The 12,567-nt window shown below is 46.1% G+C and overlaps 1 protein-coding gene across 7 annotated transcripts in view; it reads right to left on the bottom strand.

Moving 5' to 3' along the window:
* The window catches only part of RBBP8 (RB binding protein 8, endonuclease), a 379,857-nt gene that overhangs the window by 129,074 nt on the left and 238,216 nt on the right, over nucleotides 1-12,567 (bottom strand). For all 7 annotated transcript variants that reach the window (XR_003854777.1, XM_029591118.1, XM_029591123.1 and 4 more), the window contains one exon: nucleotides 6,747-6,876. Coding sequence is in view for 6 of the 7 variants with exons in the window: in XM_029591118.1 (XP_029446978.1) it covers nucleotides 6,747-6,876 (130 nt within the window). In the remaining variant the exon portion in view is untranslated. The remainder of the gene's footprint in view (nucleotides 1-6,746; nucleotides 6,877-12,567) is intronic.

The raw sequence follows: 12,567 nt of genomic DNA, 5'->3' as shown, positions 1-12,567 counted from the left end.
AGGCTCACTGATCTATAGTTTCCCAGATCACACTTGGTGATCTTTTTAAATATTGGGGTTACATTGGCCACCCTCCAGCCTTCAAGTACAACGGAGAATTTTAGGTTACACATTTTTACTAATAAGTCTGAAATCTCTTTTTTTTTTTTTTTTAAATTCTTTCAGAATCCTGGGATGTATACCATCCAGTCCAGGTGATTTGCTGCTCTTTAGTTTGTCAAGCTGGCCTACTACATCTTTCAGTTTTACAGTGATTTGGTTCAATTCATCCGAATCACCACCCTTGACAACAGTCTCTGGAACCAGTATCTCTCCAAAATCCTCATTAATAAACACGGAAGCAAAGAATTCATTTAGTCTTTCTGCAATGGCCTCATCTGAGATCTCCTGAGGATGCACTTCTGCCCATTTCATAAGTTGGGCTATTTCTTGCAACACTTGTTGGCTCTTGGTTCCTCCCTGCCGACTGATGTAAGTCACTGTCATCGCATTGTCAGACATTATCCAGACCGCTTGACCTTGCAATTGGACGCCGAATCGCAAGCATGCCAACCAGATGGCACGGGCTTCCAGCCGATTGATGCTCCAGAGAGACTCTTCTGTACTTCAACGCCTTTGTGCAGTCATCTCCTGAGAGTTAGCTCCCCACCCCGGAGGCTTGCATTTGTTGTGAGTATTAGCCAGTCCTGTGATCTTAGGGAAACTCCCTTTCTTAGTTGATCTGCTTGCAACCACCACTGCTGATGCATGCAGACCACCATCGGGAGGTGAAGCCAACACAAATAATCCTGAAAACGTGGGCTCCAATGAGACATCAGAGTGCGCTGAAGAAGGCACATGTGTGCCCTCGCCAACAGTACCACCTCCAGGGTTGTCGCCATCAATCTGAATACCTGTAGATAAGACCACACTGTCGGGCATACTGTGTTTGTCAATAGATGCACCTGCGCCATCAGCTTCTGAATATGACCCTCTGGCAGGCATACCCTTCCCTGCTTTGTGTCGAACCAGTGGCTGGGATGGCCAGGTTGACCACCCAGTCTAGCTGCTGTAACAGCGAGATCACCTTGTGCGAGACCCGAAGACTCTATTCCAGACTCTTGGCCTGAATTAGAAAATTGTCTAAGTACGAGTGTACTAGAATCCCATCCTTTCTCAACTCTGCCGCTGCCACTACCACGTTAACCTTGGAAAAAGTTGGCGATGGCCAAAACAAAAAGAAGCACTTGAAACTGATAATGCCGCTCTAAAATCGCAAAACACAGAAATTGATATTCTAGCCAGATGGTACACCCCTGACAAGTCCAGAGACGTCAGAACTTCCCTGACTGAACTGCCACTATCACTGAGCGCAAGGTTTCCATACGAAAATGAGTCACCATTAAAAGATGGTTGACCCCTTTGAGATCTAGGATGGCACAAAAAGATGGACTTCTTGGGCACAATGATATCAATGGAATATCGGCCCATGTTTTCTTGTGACGTGGACACTGGAACCACAGTCCACAGGCTGAGGAGTCTTGACAACGTACATTCCACTGCCAGTTTCTTCTGCAGAGAGTTGCAGGGAGACATCATGAAATCTTCGAGGAACACTGTGAAACTCCAGCGCATAGCCATCTCCTATCACCTCCAGAACCCACTGGTCTGACATGAACTTGACCCACCGATTAAAGAAAAAGAGGCAACCCCCTATCTCCTGTTCCAGGGAGTGGGTCAGCACACCTTCCGAGCTTGCACCCCGTCTGAGCTTCCTGGGACAAAAGGACAGAGACCTACTCAAAGACTGATTCCTTTGAAAGGCCATTCCTCCTTAGGGTTGAAAACGTTTGAACCATTAGCTCAATTTCTTGTGCTGAAGGAGCGCAGTGCCCATTTCGTATCCTTTGGTAACCAAGGAACTTGGGACTCATCCTACTTATTGGCCATTTTCTCCAGCTGCTGGGAATGGGAAAAGAGTTGCAAGAGGGGTTTAATAAAATCAGACTAAGGCAATTCTCCCTGAGCTTCCAAACAGCACTTGCACAAGTTAGAGGGAACACCAGGCTGAGATGCCCCAATATGACCAGAACAAAAAGTAAGGTACTTATCCTTCTTTGATCCAGCGTCATCAGGCTATCTCTGTATGCCCTGACAGACATCTAATAACAGTGTGCCCAGCTGTTTCCATGCTGCAAAAAAAAAAAAAAAAAAAAAAAAAAGCGCCCAAAATTTAGGCATCCAAAAATTAGACGCTCAAGACCTGTGCCTTGATAAGCACAGAAAACTGAGCTCCCGGCAGGATGCTTCAGATAGCGTGCAAAACTGCGTGACTAGGTAGGAGCCCCTATACGCCCAACTAGGCACACAGCCGGGTACACAAGCACAAACTAACTAAAATGAAGAGAGCAGTCTTAAGCCCCAGAAAAAATGTGCAAAATCACCAGCACGGCCTACCGCACAGCAAAAGAGAAAAACCTGAGAGCGTGGTCTAGCCAAAAAGGCTGAAAAAGGCTGCTCAACCAGCCAAGCTACTCATCTCTTAAGCTCTTCCGGAGGCGGGAATGACTGTCGGATTGGTGCACCGAGCACGGAGACTGGAGGAGAGAGGAATCCCTATTAACGTTTTGTTTTTTTTTAAAGCATTCTTTACTTGAGCTCAGCCCATCCTGGCTGCACTTGGCTTCATGCACCCATTTGCCATCCAGTGGGGCTGGTTTTTTTTTGTTTTTGTTTTTAACACAGCTAAGTCCAAGCCAGCTGAAAAACCAGCTACCGGACCAAGGCACTTATCTGAGGGAGGGATCAAAGATATCACCTCAGAAATTCTCCACTGAGGGAGGGACCATAAGGTATGATCACAGGAGAGCAGGGCGAATAAATCTCCTTTTCTCATTTCAAAATTTCTTTAAGCAATCCTAGTAGGTAGATGCATGTCCACCATCTGCTGGAGATGGAGAATACTGGCAGGGTGTCAGTGCAGGGGTATATATATACCATAATGTCAGCTTTGCTCCGTCTCCATCTGCTCGTAGAGGTGCATAACCCACTTGGTTCTGGATCCACCTGCCGTATGCTAAGAAAATAACCGTTTCACATTTACCCATTCAAGTCCTTTCATTATTTTGTAGATCTCTATCATATGCCTTCTCAGCCGTCTTCTCCAAGCTGAACAGCCCTAACCTCTTTAGCCTTTCCTCATAGGAGGAGCCATTCCATGCCCTTTATCATTTTGGTCACCCTTCTCCATACTTTCTCTAGTGTAACTATCTTTTTTGAGATGCTAGGACCAGAATTGCATATAGTATTCAAGGTATGGTCTAACCATTGAGCGATACACAGGCATTATGACATCCACCATTTTATTTAACATTCCCTTCCAAATAACTCCTAACATTCTGAGCTGCCGATTTCAATGTAATATCAACTATGTTGCTCAGATCTTTTTCCTGGGCGGTAACTCCTAAAAAAAACCAAAAAACAAACAAACAAAAAAACCCTAACATCATGTAGCTACAACATGGGTTATTTTTTCCTATATGCATCACCTTGCACTTCTCCACATTAAATTTCATCTGCCATATGGACGCCCAATCTTCCAGCCTTGAAAGGTCCTCTAATTTATCACAACCTGTGAGCTATGCAGAAAAAATAAGACTGAAGGTGTTCCCGCATAGACTTGTGGCATTATCATATGCTGCATATGGCCAGAAGGGCATTCTCAAAGTTTCTAGGAACTCTGAAGTAAAAATTCCATGCTGGGCTCCAGCATGACAGCACTTACCCATCTGTAAGTGCTGTCATCCTGCTTGTCCTCAGATTTAAAAAAATAAATAAATATATATATAGATTTGCATTTGTATATATCTCATACAAATGCAAATCTACTTTCTACAACTTTAGAACCTTTGCAAGCATATAATGTAGCTGTAGTCAAGGAACATTTGTGATTATGAAATCCCTGGGCTGATAGTTCTGGATAAAGGCTCCAAGAACCTCACACTTCAAACATAAATCTCTTAAGATCTATCTTCCCAAGCTGTTATATTATCTTAGTGTCTGATTCCCTGAATAGGGGGAAGAATTCTCTTCTAGGCCCTGTGCATTTCTTATACTCAAATCCCAAGTTATAGCTAATTTGTAAACAGCACTAATGATCACAGTATCAATAATCACACTGGAAACCTAGAATGGTTTTCAACATAATTTTTACTGTGAAACTGATGAAAATTCTGTTTAGCTTTAGTTCTTACAACATTTTGATAGTACAAATTAGTCTGTAGTAGGTGTGTGACCTTCTCTCATTCAATCCAATAGATATTAATAGATCATGTCACATGCAGTGGCGTAGCCACGGGTGGGCCTGGGTGGGCAGATGCCCACCCAACTTAGACCCAGGCCCACCCAACTGGCACCGGAACTGCAAGGCTGTCGCGGGATCCCATCCCCGCGACAGCGAACAAGAGAACCCACGCCTCGCGCGCCATCACGGCACACGTGGGGAAGCGCTGCTGCGGCCGTATGGCCAACCGGTCTTCCTGTTGGGGGGGGGGGGGAGCGGAAGCGCCGCGCGCAACTTCCGCTTCCTCCCCCCCCCAATGCAGGAAGATCAGCTGCCTCTCCTGCTGCCACCCGTTCTCCTGCTATCTTTGTGCCAAACGGCCCGCCGAACTTCCTGTTTGGGGGTGGGGGAGCGGAAGCGCCACGCACAGCTTCCGCTTTCTCCCCCAAAACAGGAAGATCGGCTGGCCTCTTCCTGCTGCCACCGGCCTCCTGCTATCTTCGGGCATCGGGCCGTATGGCCCGCCGATCTTCCTGCTTGGGGGGGAGGGAGGAAGCGGACGTTGTGCGCTGCGCTTCCGCTCCCCCCCCCCCGACAGGAAGTTCGGCGGGCCATACCGCCCGACGCCCGAAGATAGCAGGAGGTGGCAGCAGGAGAGGCAGCTGATCTTCCTGCTTTGGGGGGAGGAAGCGGAAGCTGTGCACGTGCTTGAATGTGTATGTGTGGATGAGAATGGGAGTGTGTGTGGGTGAAAACTGGAGCCTGGGTTTGTGTGTGGGTGAGAATGGAAGCTTGAATATGTGGGTGAATGGGAGCTCGAATGTGTGTATGTGTGGTTGAGAATGGGAGCCTGGGTTTGTGTGTGGGTGAGAATGGGAGCTTGAATGTGTGTATGTGTGGGTGAGAATGGAAGCTTGAATATGTGGGTGAATGGGAGCTTGAATGTGTGTATGTGTGGGTGAGAATGGGAGTCTGGGTTTATGGGTGTGGGTGAGAATGGGTGCCTGGATGTGTGTCTGTGTGTGCATAAGAATATAAGCCTGGGGAGGGGTGAGAAAGTGAGAACTTGTATGTGTGTCTGCAGAGAATGTGAGCTTGGGGGGGGGGGGGGGAGCATATGAGAGTGAGAGCTTGAGTGTGTGAGAGGGAGTCTGTGAGAGAAAGAGTGTGTGTGTGTGTGTGTGTGTGTGTGTGTGTGTGTGTGTGTGTGTGTGTGTGTGTAAGGGAAGAAGACAGTAATAGAAGAAAGACACTGAAAAGGAATTAGGAAATGAGCTATAAGGGAAAAAATGGGAAAAAGAGACCAGGACCAACTGATTAGAAAAATACAAAGATCAGACAACAAAGGTAAAAATAAATATCTATATTTTGAGATGTTAGCAATTTAAATATAAGCAACACAACCGCTCTCTCAAAATTTATGGACAGGTAGGAGCCGTGTATAAAATCGTAATAATAAGAAGGCTAAAGTACCACAAATCACCGTGAATTATGTTTGTATCATTAAGTAAACCTCATACTTAGGCGTAGATGTGAATGCTATGCTGCATAATTTGGCATTATTTATCAGTAAAAAAACAACTAGTAGACCTGCATGCCTACAGCCCACCCATAAAATCAATTCTGGCTACGCCACTGGTCACATGGCAGTAAATACACCAAATGTCTTCCATCCAATCAATCAAGGAAGTTTGTAAGCTCCCTCCCAGTTGATAGGGAATAGCTCTTATTGTCCAATTTTGTCAAAATGCATACAAAAAGGTCCCAATTACTCCTACCTCTCTTGTAGTTCTTCGTTCTCTTTACATACGGTACGTGATGTGCACCTTTATATATCTCTTTTCCTTGAATTTCCTTGAGATGATAGTGAATCTACAACTAGGTCCCTCCTCACTCCTCTCCTTCATCCACGAATGGATGAAAACCTACTCCTCTTCAGAACTCCTTATAGTTCATCTATGTTCTCTGGCTGAGGAACACCACTCATTTGGTTTACACATACTGAGCCTCTTGGTGAGGGTAAAAAAACAAACCCTATCATCTCAGGAAACATAAAACATGAACAGGATTCCAGATATAGTCTGCATTGTTCCAGACAATGTCCTTCAAAAAGTGAAAGCTCAATCTCCTTTCTGAACCCATATTTCAATTTAGAGAAACCAGAGGCTTCCTCCTTAAAAACAAACAAAAACTAGGCAACAGTCATGGACATGCTGTACCAGAAACAGTAAACTTAAAATTCCACAACTTAGAAGGGTGGTAAAGGTTTATATACTGAATCACACCATTCTAAGCTCCATGGGGGAGAGCTACACACTAACTACTTCTCTATTCTATCCCCATAACAGTGGTATATTCCCTCAGATAGAAATCTGGCTCTGGTAGAGATCTGGGAGAATCACTACATATGCAAAATTTTTGACAGCTTCACATTAATCTGTATCTTGTGCTAACAAATGTTTTACTATGCATATACAGGCTTTACCTTGCTCATTGTACAGCACTTTCTTGTTGGATCCTGCCACACAAGGATTTAGTTGAAGCACAGATGCTGGCTCACACTGTCTGGATCCTGTCTTAGTTTTCTTTCTGTTGGGTTCACAAGAAGTGGTGGCCTGAAAGAAGACACTGTGCTCTTACGATCTTTTTGAATTGCGCCATCAGGTACAGCTTTAGCCCACCTCTACACATATAAGTACTAGTAAATTGGAAATAAAGAAAACCCGGGATAAATGTATTTTGTTTTCAACACCATCCAACTGCATCAAAGTGAAACAAAACAAATGCTACCAAGGAAAGGTCAGAGAATACATTTAGTGAATGTTGCATACAGTTTAAAACACAGGCTTGACATTCATTACAAACAACCTTAAGATATTTCTTAAAGCCCAAAGTGTCCAAGATTCAAACCTGCTAATCATATGTGAGGCTGTAATCTTTTCTTATTTAGTTAAGTAATCCTGTCAAATTTTTCATTACCATTCTTCCCGAAAATAGTAAAAATATTTGATAGGCTTTATATATATATATATATATATATAGTATAGTATAGTATATTATATATATATATAGTAAAACAAATAGATGGCAGAAAAAGACCACTAAACCCAATCTGTTCAGTCATTCCCATTCACACTGTAAAGGATATATCTCAGTGCCAGTCAGCATATGACTGTTTGTAAAATATCCCCCTATCCAGGCCTTTATTTTTTTCAACTTTTTAATTTGTATTCCACCATCTTAGCAGATGACCATATGAAATACTCCACCTAGTTCACACCTAGCACCTTTCCCTTCTCATGTCCAACCACAAAGCCCTACAATAACCTATTATGAGCCATTAACACTAGCATGGTCACTGCCTGATATCTGTCCTCCTAGGTAGCTGCCAGACAGATCTGGCTGTGTGGTTGCCTGCGTTTCTGCTAAAACTTCTAAGGTTTCATATTATGCACTTTATCATTTGTTCCAGCAGACCCAATGCTCACAATCATTTTGAGCAGAGAATTTTAACCCTTAAACGTGCCTCTAGGTTGTGCTTACACATGCTTTCTTAAAGTCTGTTCCCATTTTAGCCTCCACCAACAACAAACCCATCTAAGATTTTTCCAGTTTGGAGTTATAATTCTGCTTTTGCTTTCTGGAACATGAGTATTTTTAACTAAATAGCTAAGGAGATGAGGAGAGGTATAGGGACATTGCAGATGTACCAGCCAGAACTAGAGAAAGAAGCATTGCAGCTACAAACCTTATAGTAGGACAGAACAGAAAATGAAAAAAATAAAATAAAATAAAAATGAAAAAGAATAGGAAAGAAATACAGAAAATATTTGGGTGAAAGGAAACATTGTAAAAACCTTTTTGTTATGTTTCTAGAAGACAATGCTTCTTTAAAAAAAAATCTATGTTTTCAATACATATGGTATCAAAATTTTAAGTGGCAAAAATTCATCCATCACTGCAAATAAAATATCAAAAAAAGGTAGACTATGAAAATGGGAGTTGCCAGCTTTAAGTCTGGTATCACCATGCTACCAGTTGTCAGAATTGCTAGGACAATTGGTGCGCTAATTAGAAGTGTAATCATTTACTCAGACGAGGCAATAATGTCTATACAAGATAAAGAGAAATTACTACTTACTGATAATTTTCTTTTCTTTAGTACAGATGGGTGGATCCAGCAGATGGAGAGGAGCAAAGCTGACATCACAGTATATATACTCCTGCACTGACATCAGCCTGCCAGTACTCTTTGCAAAAGCCAACTGTAGACAAACTAACAAAAACTTGATTATTGAACAACCACTCCAGTACTTGGCCAACAGGAAACTACTAAGCTCAGAGTAGGAGTGCAACAACACTAGTCTAGGGACTGGATTGATACTTACCAGAATTCCTTGGAATATGCAGCCACGCAGGACCACCATAGCACAACCATTCGGCAGCCAAGGGTGGGAAGGTGGATCCACCTTTATGAACAAAAGAAAGGAAATTATCAGGTAAGTAGTAATTTCTCCTTTCTTAGTGCTCAGACATGTGGATCCAGAACCTGTGGGATGTATCAAAGCTACTTCCGAAAAGGACAGGAGGCTGCCCGCGTTCCAGTCAAAACTGAACATGCGAAGGCTGTGTCCTCCCGGGCCTGCACATCCAAGCGATAATGCTTGGAAAAAGTATGTAGAGAGGACCATGTCGAGCTCGGCAAATCTCGACAGGAGACAACAATCGAATCTCCGTCCATGACCATGCCTGAGCCCTAGTGGAATGAACCGTAACCCTAGGCAATGGCTGCTCAGCATCCACATACATGGCCGTGACTACCTCTGTAATCTAGCGGGCTCTTGTAGCCCACGACACTGATTCGCCTTGTTTACTCCCACTATGGAGTATAAATAGCCACCCCGCTTTCCTGAGAGGTTCAGAAACCTCCAAATATGCACACAGACATGCTCGAATCTGCATCCGCTGCCTTTCAGCCACCCTGGGGGCTAAGTCCACGCCGGGAGCCAGCTACCGGACCAAGGCTCACCTCCGAGGGATATTGAAAATCACCTCAGGAAAGTCTCTACTGTGGGAGGGACCCTTAGGTTTCACCGCAGGAGAAGCGGGGCTCTCTTCTTGCAGTGTTATAAGACAACCAAAAAGCCAACTGGGGCTCAAGAACTCTCCAGAAACAAACTGCGGTCCACTGACATCCAAAGGACAGAATGTCTCTGCAGAAGTGTGCCCCTTGTTTCTTTCCGCTGTGAAAGATGAATAGGTGGTCCGTCTTTCGTACGGATTCCGTCCTTTCCAGGTATCAAGACTAGTAGCCTGTTGACGATAAGATGGCGAAGAAGGCGAGAGTCTTCTGAGTCCTTATGCTCGTCTGGAGATGGCAGCGAGATGAAAGACCACTTTTGGAAGGAAGGAAGGGACAATGCGTAGCTGTATGGATCCCGATGTGAATCTAAGAAATGCTGCCCGACAGGATAGTGCTTGAAGTTTGGAGATGCGACAGGCTGAACATATTGCCACTAGGAATGCTGTCTTCAAGGTTAGAAGCTGTAGAGACAGTACGCGGGTAGGTCTGCAGGAAGCTCCCTCTAGGAAGTCTAGTACTAGATTGAGTTTCCATAGAGGCACCAGCCACTTTAGTGGTGGTCGGATTTGTTTGACACCTCTCAGGAAGCAGGAGATGTCTGGGTGTGAAGATAGGCTGATGCCATCCACTTTGGCTCTGAAGCAAGCCAACATGGCCACCTGAACCTTGATGGAACAACCCCTTCTGTAAGCTGTCCTGCAGAAATTCCAGGATCATGGGGATTTTGACTGTCCGTGGAAGTATGTCGCGGTCTTCATACCAGGCTTCAAATATTCTCCATATTCGTATGTAGGTTAGAGACGTGGAAAACTTGCGTGCTCGGAGCAAGGTGTCAATCACTGCCCTCGAGTATCCGTTCTTCTTCAGGTGCATCCTCTCAATGGCCAGACCGTAAGAGAGAATCGAGTTGGGTCTTCGTGGAGGATTGGTCCTTGCTGGAGCAGATCCCTGTGTGGAGGTAGAGACAGGGGGCTCCCCTCCAGAAGCCTTTGCATGTCTGCATACCATAGCCTTCTTGGCCAATCCGGGGCCACTAGAAGTACTAGCCCCCTGTGGTGTTCTATCTTGCGGATGATCTCGCCCAGTAGTGGCCATGGAGGAAAGGCGTATAGCAGGTCTTCCTGTGGCCAGGTCTGGACGAGGGCATCGATCCACTGGGATTGTGGGTCTCGTCTGCGGCTGAAGAAGTTGGGAATTTGGGCGTTGGACTGGGTTGCCAGTAGATCCATGGCTGGGGTTCCCCAGCGGTTTATCAACTGGAATGCTGTGGTTGACAGCATCCATTCCCCTGGTCTAGACTTTCTCTGCTGAGGTAATCCGCAGTGACGTTGTCTTTTTCCACTGAGATTCCTTGCAGGTTTCCTTCCCGCTGAGATTCCTTGCAGGTTTCCTTCCACCCACGCCATTAGGGGGTCTATTTCCAGGGACACCTGTTGGCTTCTGGCTCCTCCCTGGCAGTTGATGTAGGCCACTGTTGTGGCATTGTCCGATATGACTCTGACCGATTCTCCCTGGAGTCTGTGACTGAATCGCAGGCAGGCTAGTCTGACTGCTCGGGCTTCCAGTCGGTTGATATTCCATCTCGACTCTTCCTTGTCCCAAGGCTCCTGGGTAGTCTGTTCCTGGAAGTGGGCTCCCCACCCTTGTAGGCTCACATCTGTGGTGAGCAAGACCCAGGGTGGTGGGGATAGCCTTACACCCTTGCTCAGAAGGTCTTCTTGTAGCCACCATAGGAGCTGGATCCGTACATCCACCGGTAACTGGAGGCGAACGGTGTAGTCCTGGGACATCGGGTTCCATCTTGACAGTAGGGAACTTTGTTAGTGGTCGCATGTGGGCCCTTGCCAATGGGACGACTTCTAGGGTCGATGTCATGAGGCCGAGGACTTGGAGGTAGTCCCATACCGTGGGGCGAATGCCGTTCAACAGTTTTCTCAACTGGTTCAATTTCCTTCTCCTTGTAAGGGGAAGGACGACCTTGTCTTGTTGGGTGTCGAACCGGACTCCCAGGAATTCTAGTGATTGGGGGGGCTGCAGGCAGCTCTTGGTTGTGTTGACGACCCACCCGAGATTCTGCAGTAGATTCTTGACTCTGGTGGTCGCCTGATGACTTTTTTCTAGAGATTTTGCCATGATCAGCCAATCATCCAGGTACAGGTGTACAAGGATTCCTTCTTTCCTCAGTGTCGCTGCCACTACCACTACCACCATGATTTTGGTGAACATCCGAGGGGCAGTAGCTAGTCCGAAGGGTAGCGCCCGGATCTGGTAGTGGTGGCCCATGATCACGAAATGTAGAAAGCGCTGGTGGTCAATTTGGACCAGGATGTGCAGATAGGCTTCTGACAGGTCCAGGGAGGTCAGAAATTCTCCCGGCTCCACTGCCCTCATGACCGAACGTAGGGTTTCCATGCGGAAGTGTGGTACCCTCAGGTAGCGGCTGACAGACTTGAGGTCCAGGATGGGCCAGAACATTCCCTCTTTCTTGGGGACGATAAAATAGATGGAATAGTGCCCAGTATTTTGTTGGTGCATTATAGCCTCTAGGGAGAGCAAGTTTGTCAGTGTGGTTTCCACTGCCAGTGTCTTGGAGGGGGAGTGGCAAGGGTATTTCACAAATTTGTCTGGAGGGATGCTGTGGAAGTCCAGATAGTTTTCCCTCTCTAATGATGGTTAGGACCCACTTGTCCGACGTTATCTCGACCCATCTTTGGTAGAATAGGGCAAGCCTGCTCCCTATGGCTTCTTCCTGTGGATGGGTTTGTTGATTCTCATTGTGGGGTGCGGCTGGGGCCTGGACCTGAGCCGGCTCCTCTCTTGTTGCGTTTGTTCCGAAAGGACTAGCCCCTGCCTGCGGGGCGAGGTGCTTAATATGTATTCTTGTACAGTCTAAAGCGTTGTGATCCTCTGCCCTTGGATGTTCGGGGAGAGGGACGATGGCGTCTTTTGTTCTTGTCCTCCAGTAGCCGAGGTACTGGGGATTCGCCCCATTTGTCGGCTAACTTCTCCAGTTTGCTTCCAAACAGGAGGGCTCCTTTAAAAGGCATTCTTGTGAGTTTCGTCTTGGAGGTCGCGTCGGCTGACCAGCTTCGGAGCCAGAGTTGCCTTCTGGCTGCCACTATGGATGAGATGCCCCTGGCTGAGGTGCGCACTAGGTCAAATGTCGCATCCGTGAGGAAGGATATCGCTGGTTCTAATGTTTTGACGGGCGTGGCAGCGTTCC

This window comes from Rhinatrema bivittatum, chromosome 2 (assembly GCF_901001135.1).
Source record: "Rhinatrema bivittatum chromosome 2, aRhiBiv1.1, whole genome shotgun sequence".
Lineage (NCBI taxonomy): Eukaryota > Metazoa > Chordata > Amphibia > Gymnophiona > Rhinatrematidae > Rhinatrema > Rhinatrema bivittatum.
This window is presented reverse-complemented; position numbering and strand designations above follow the sequence as displayed.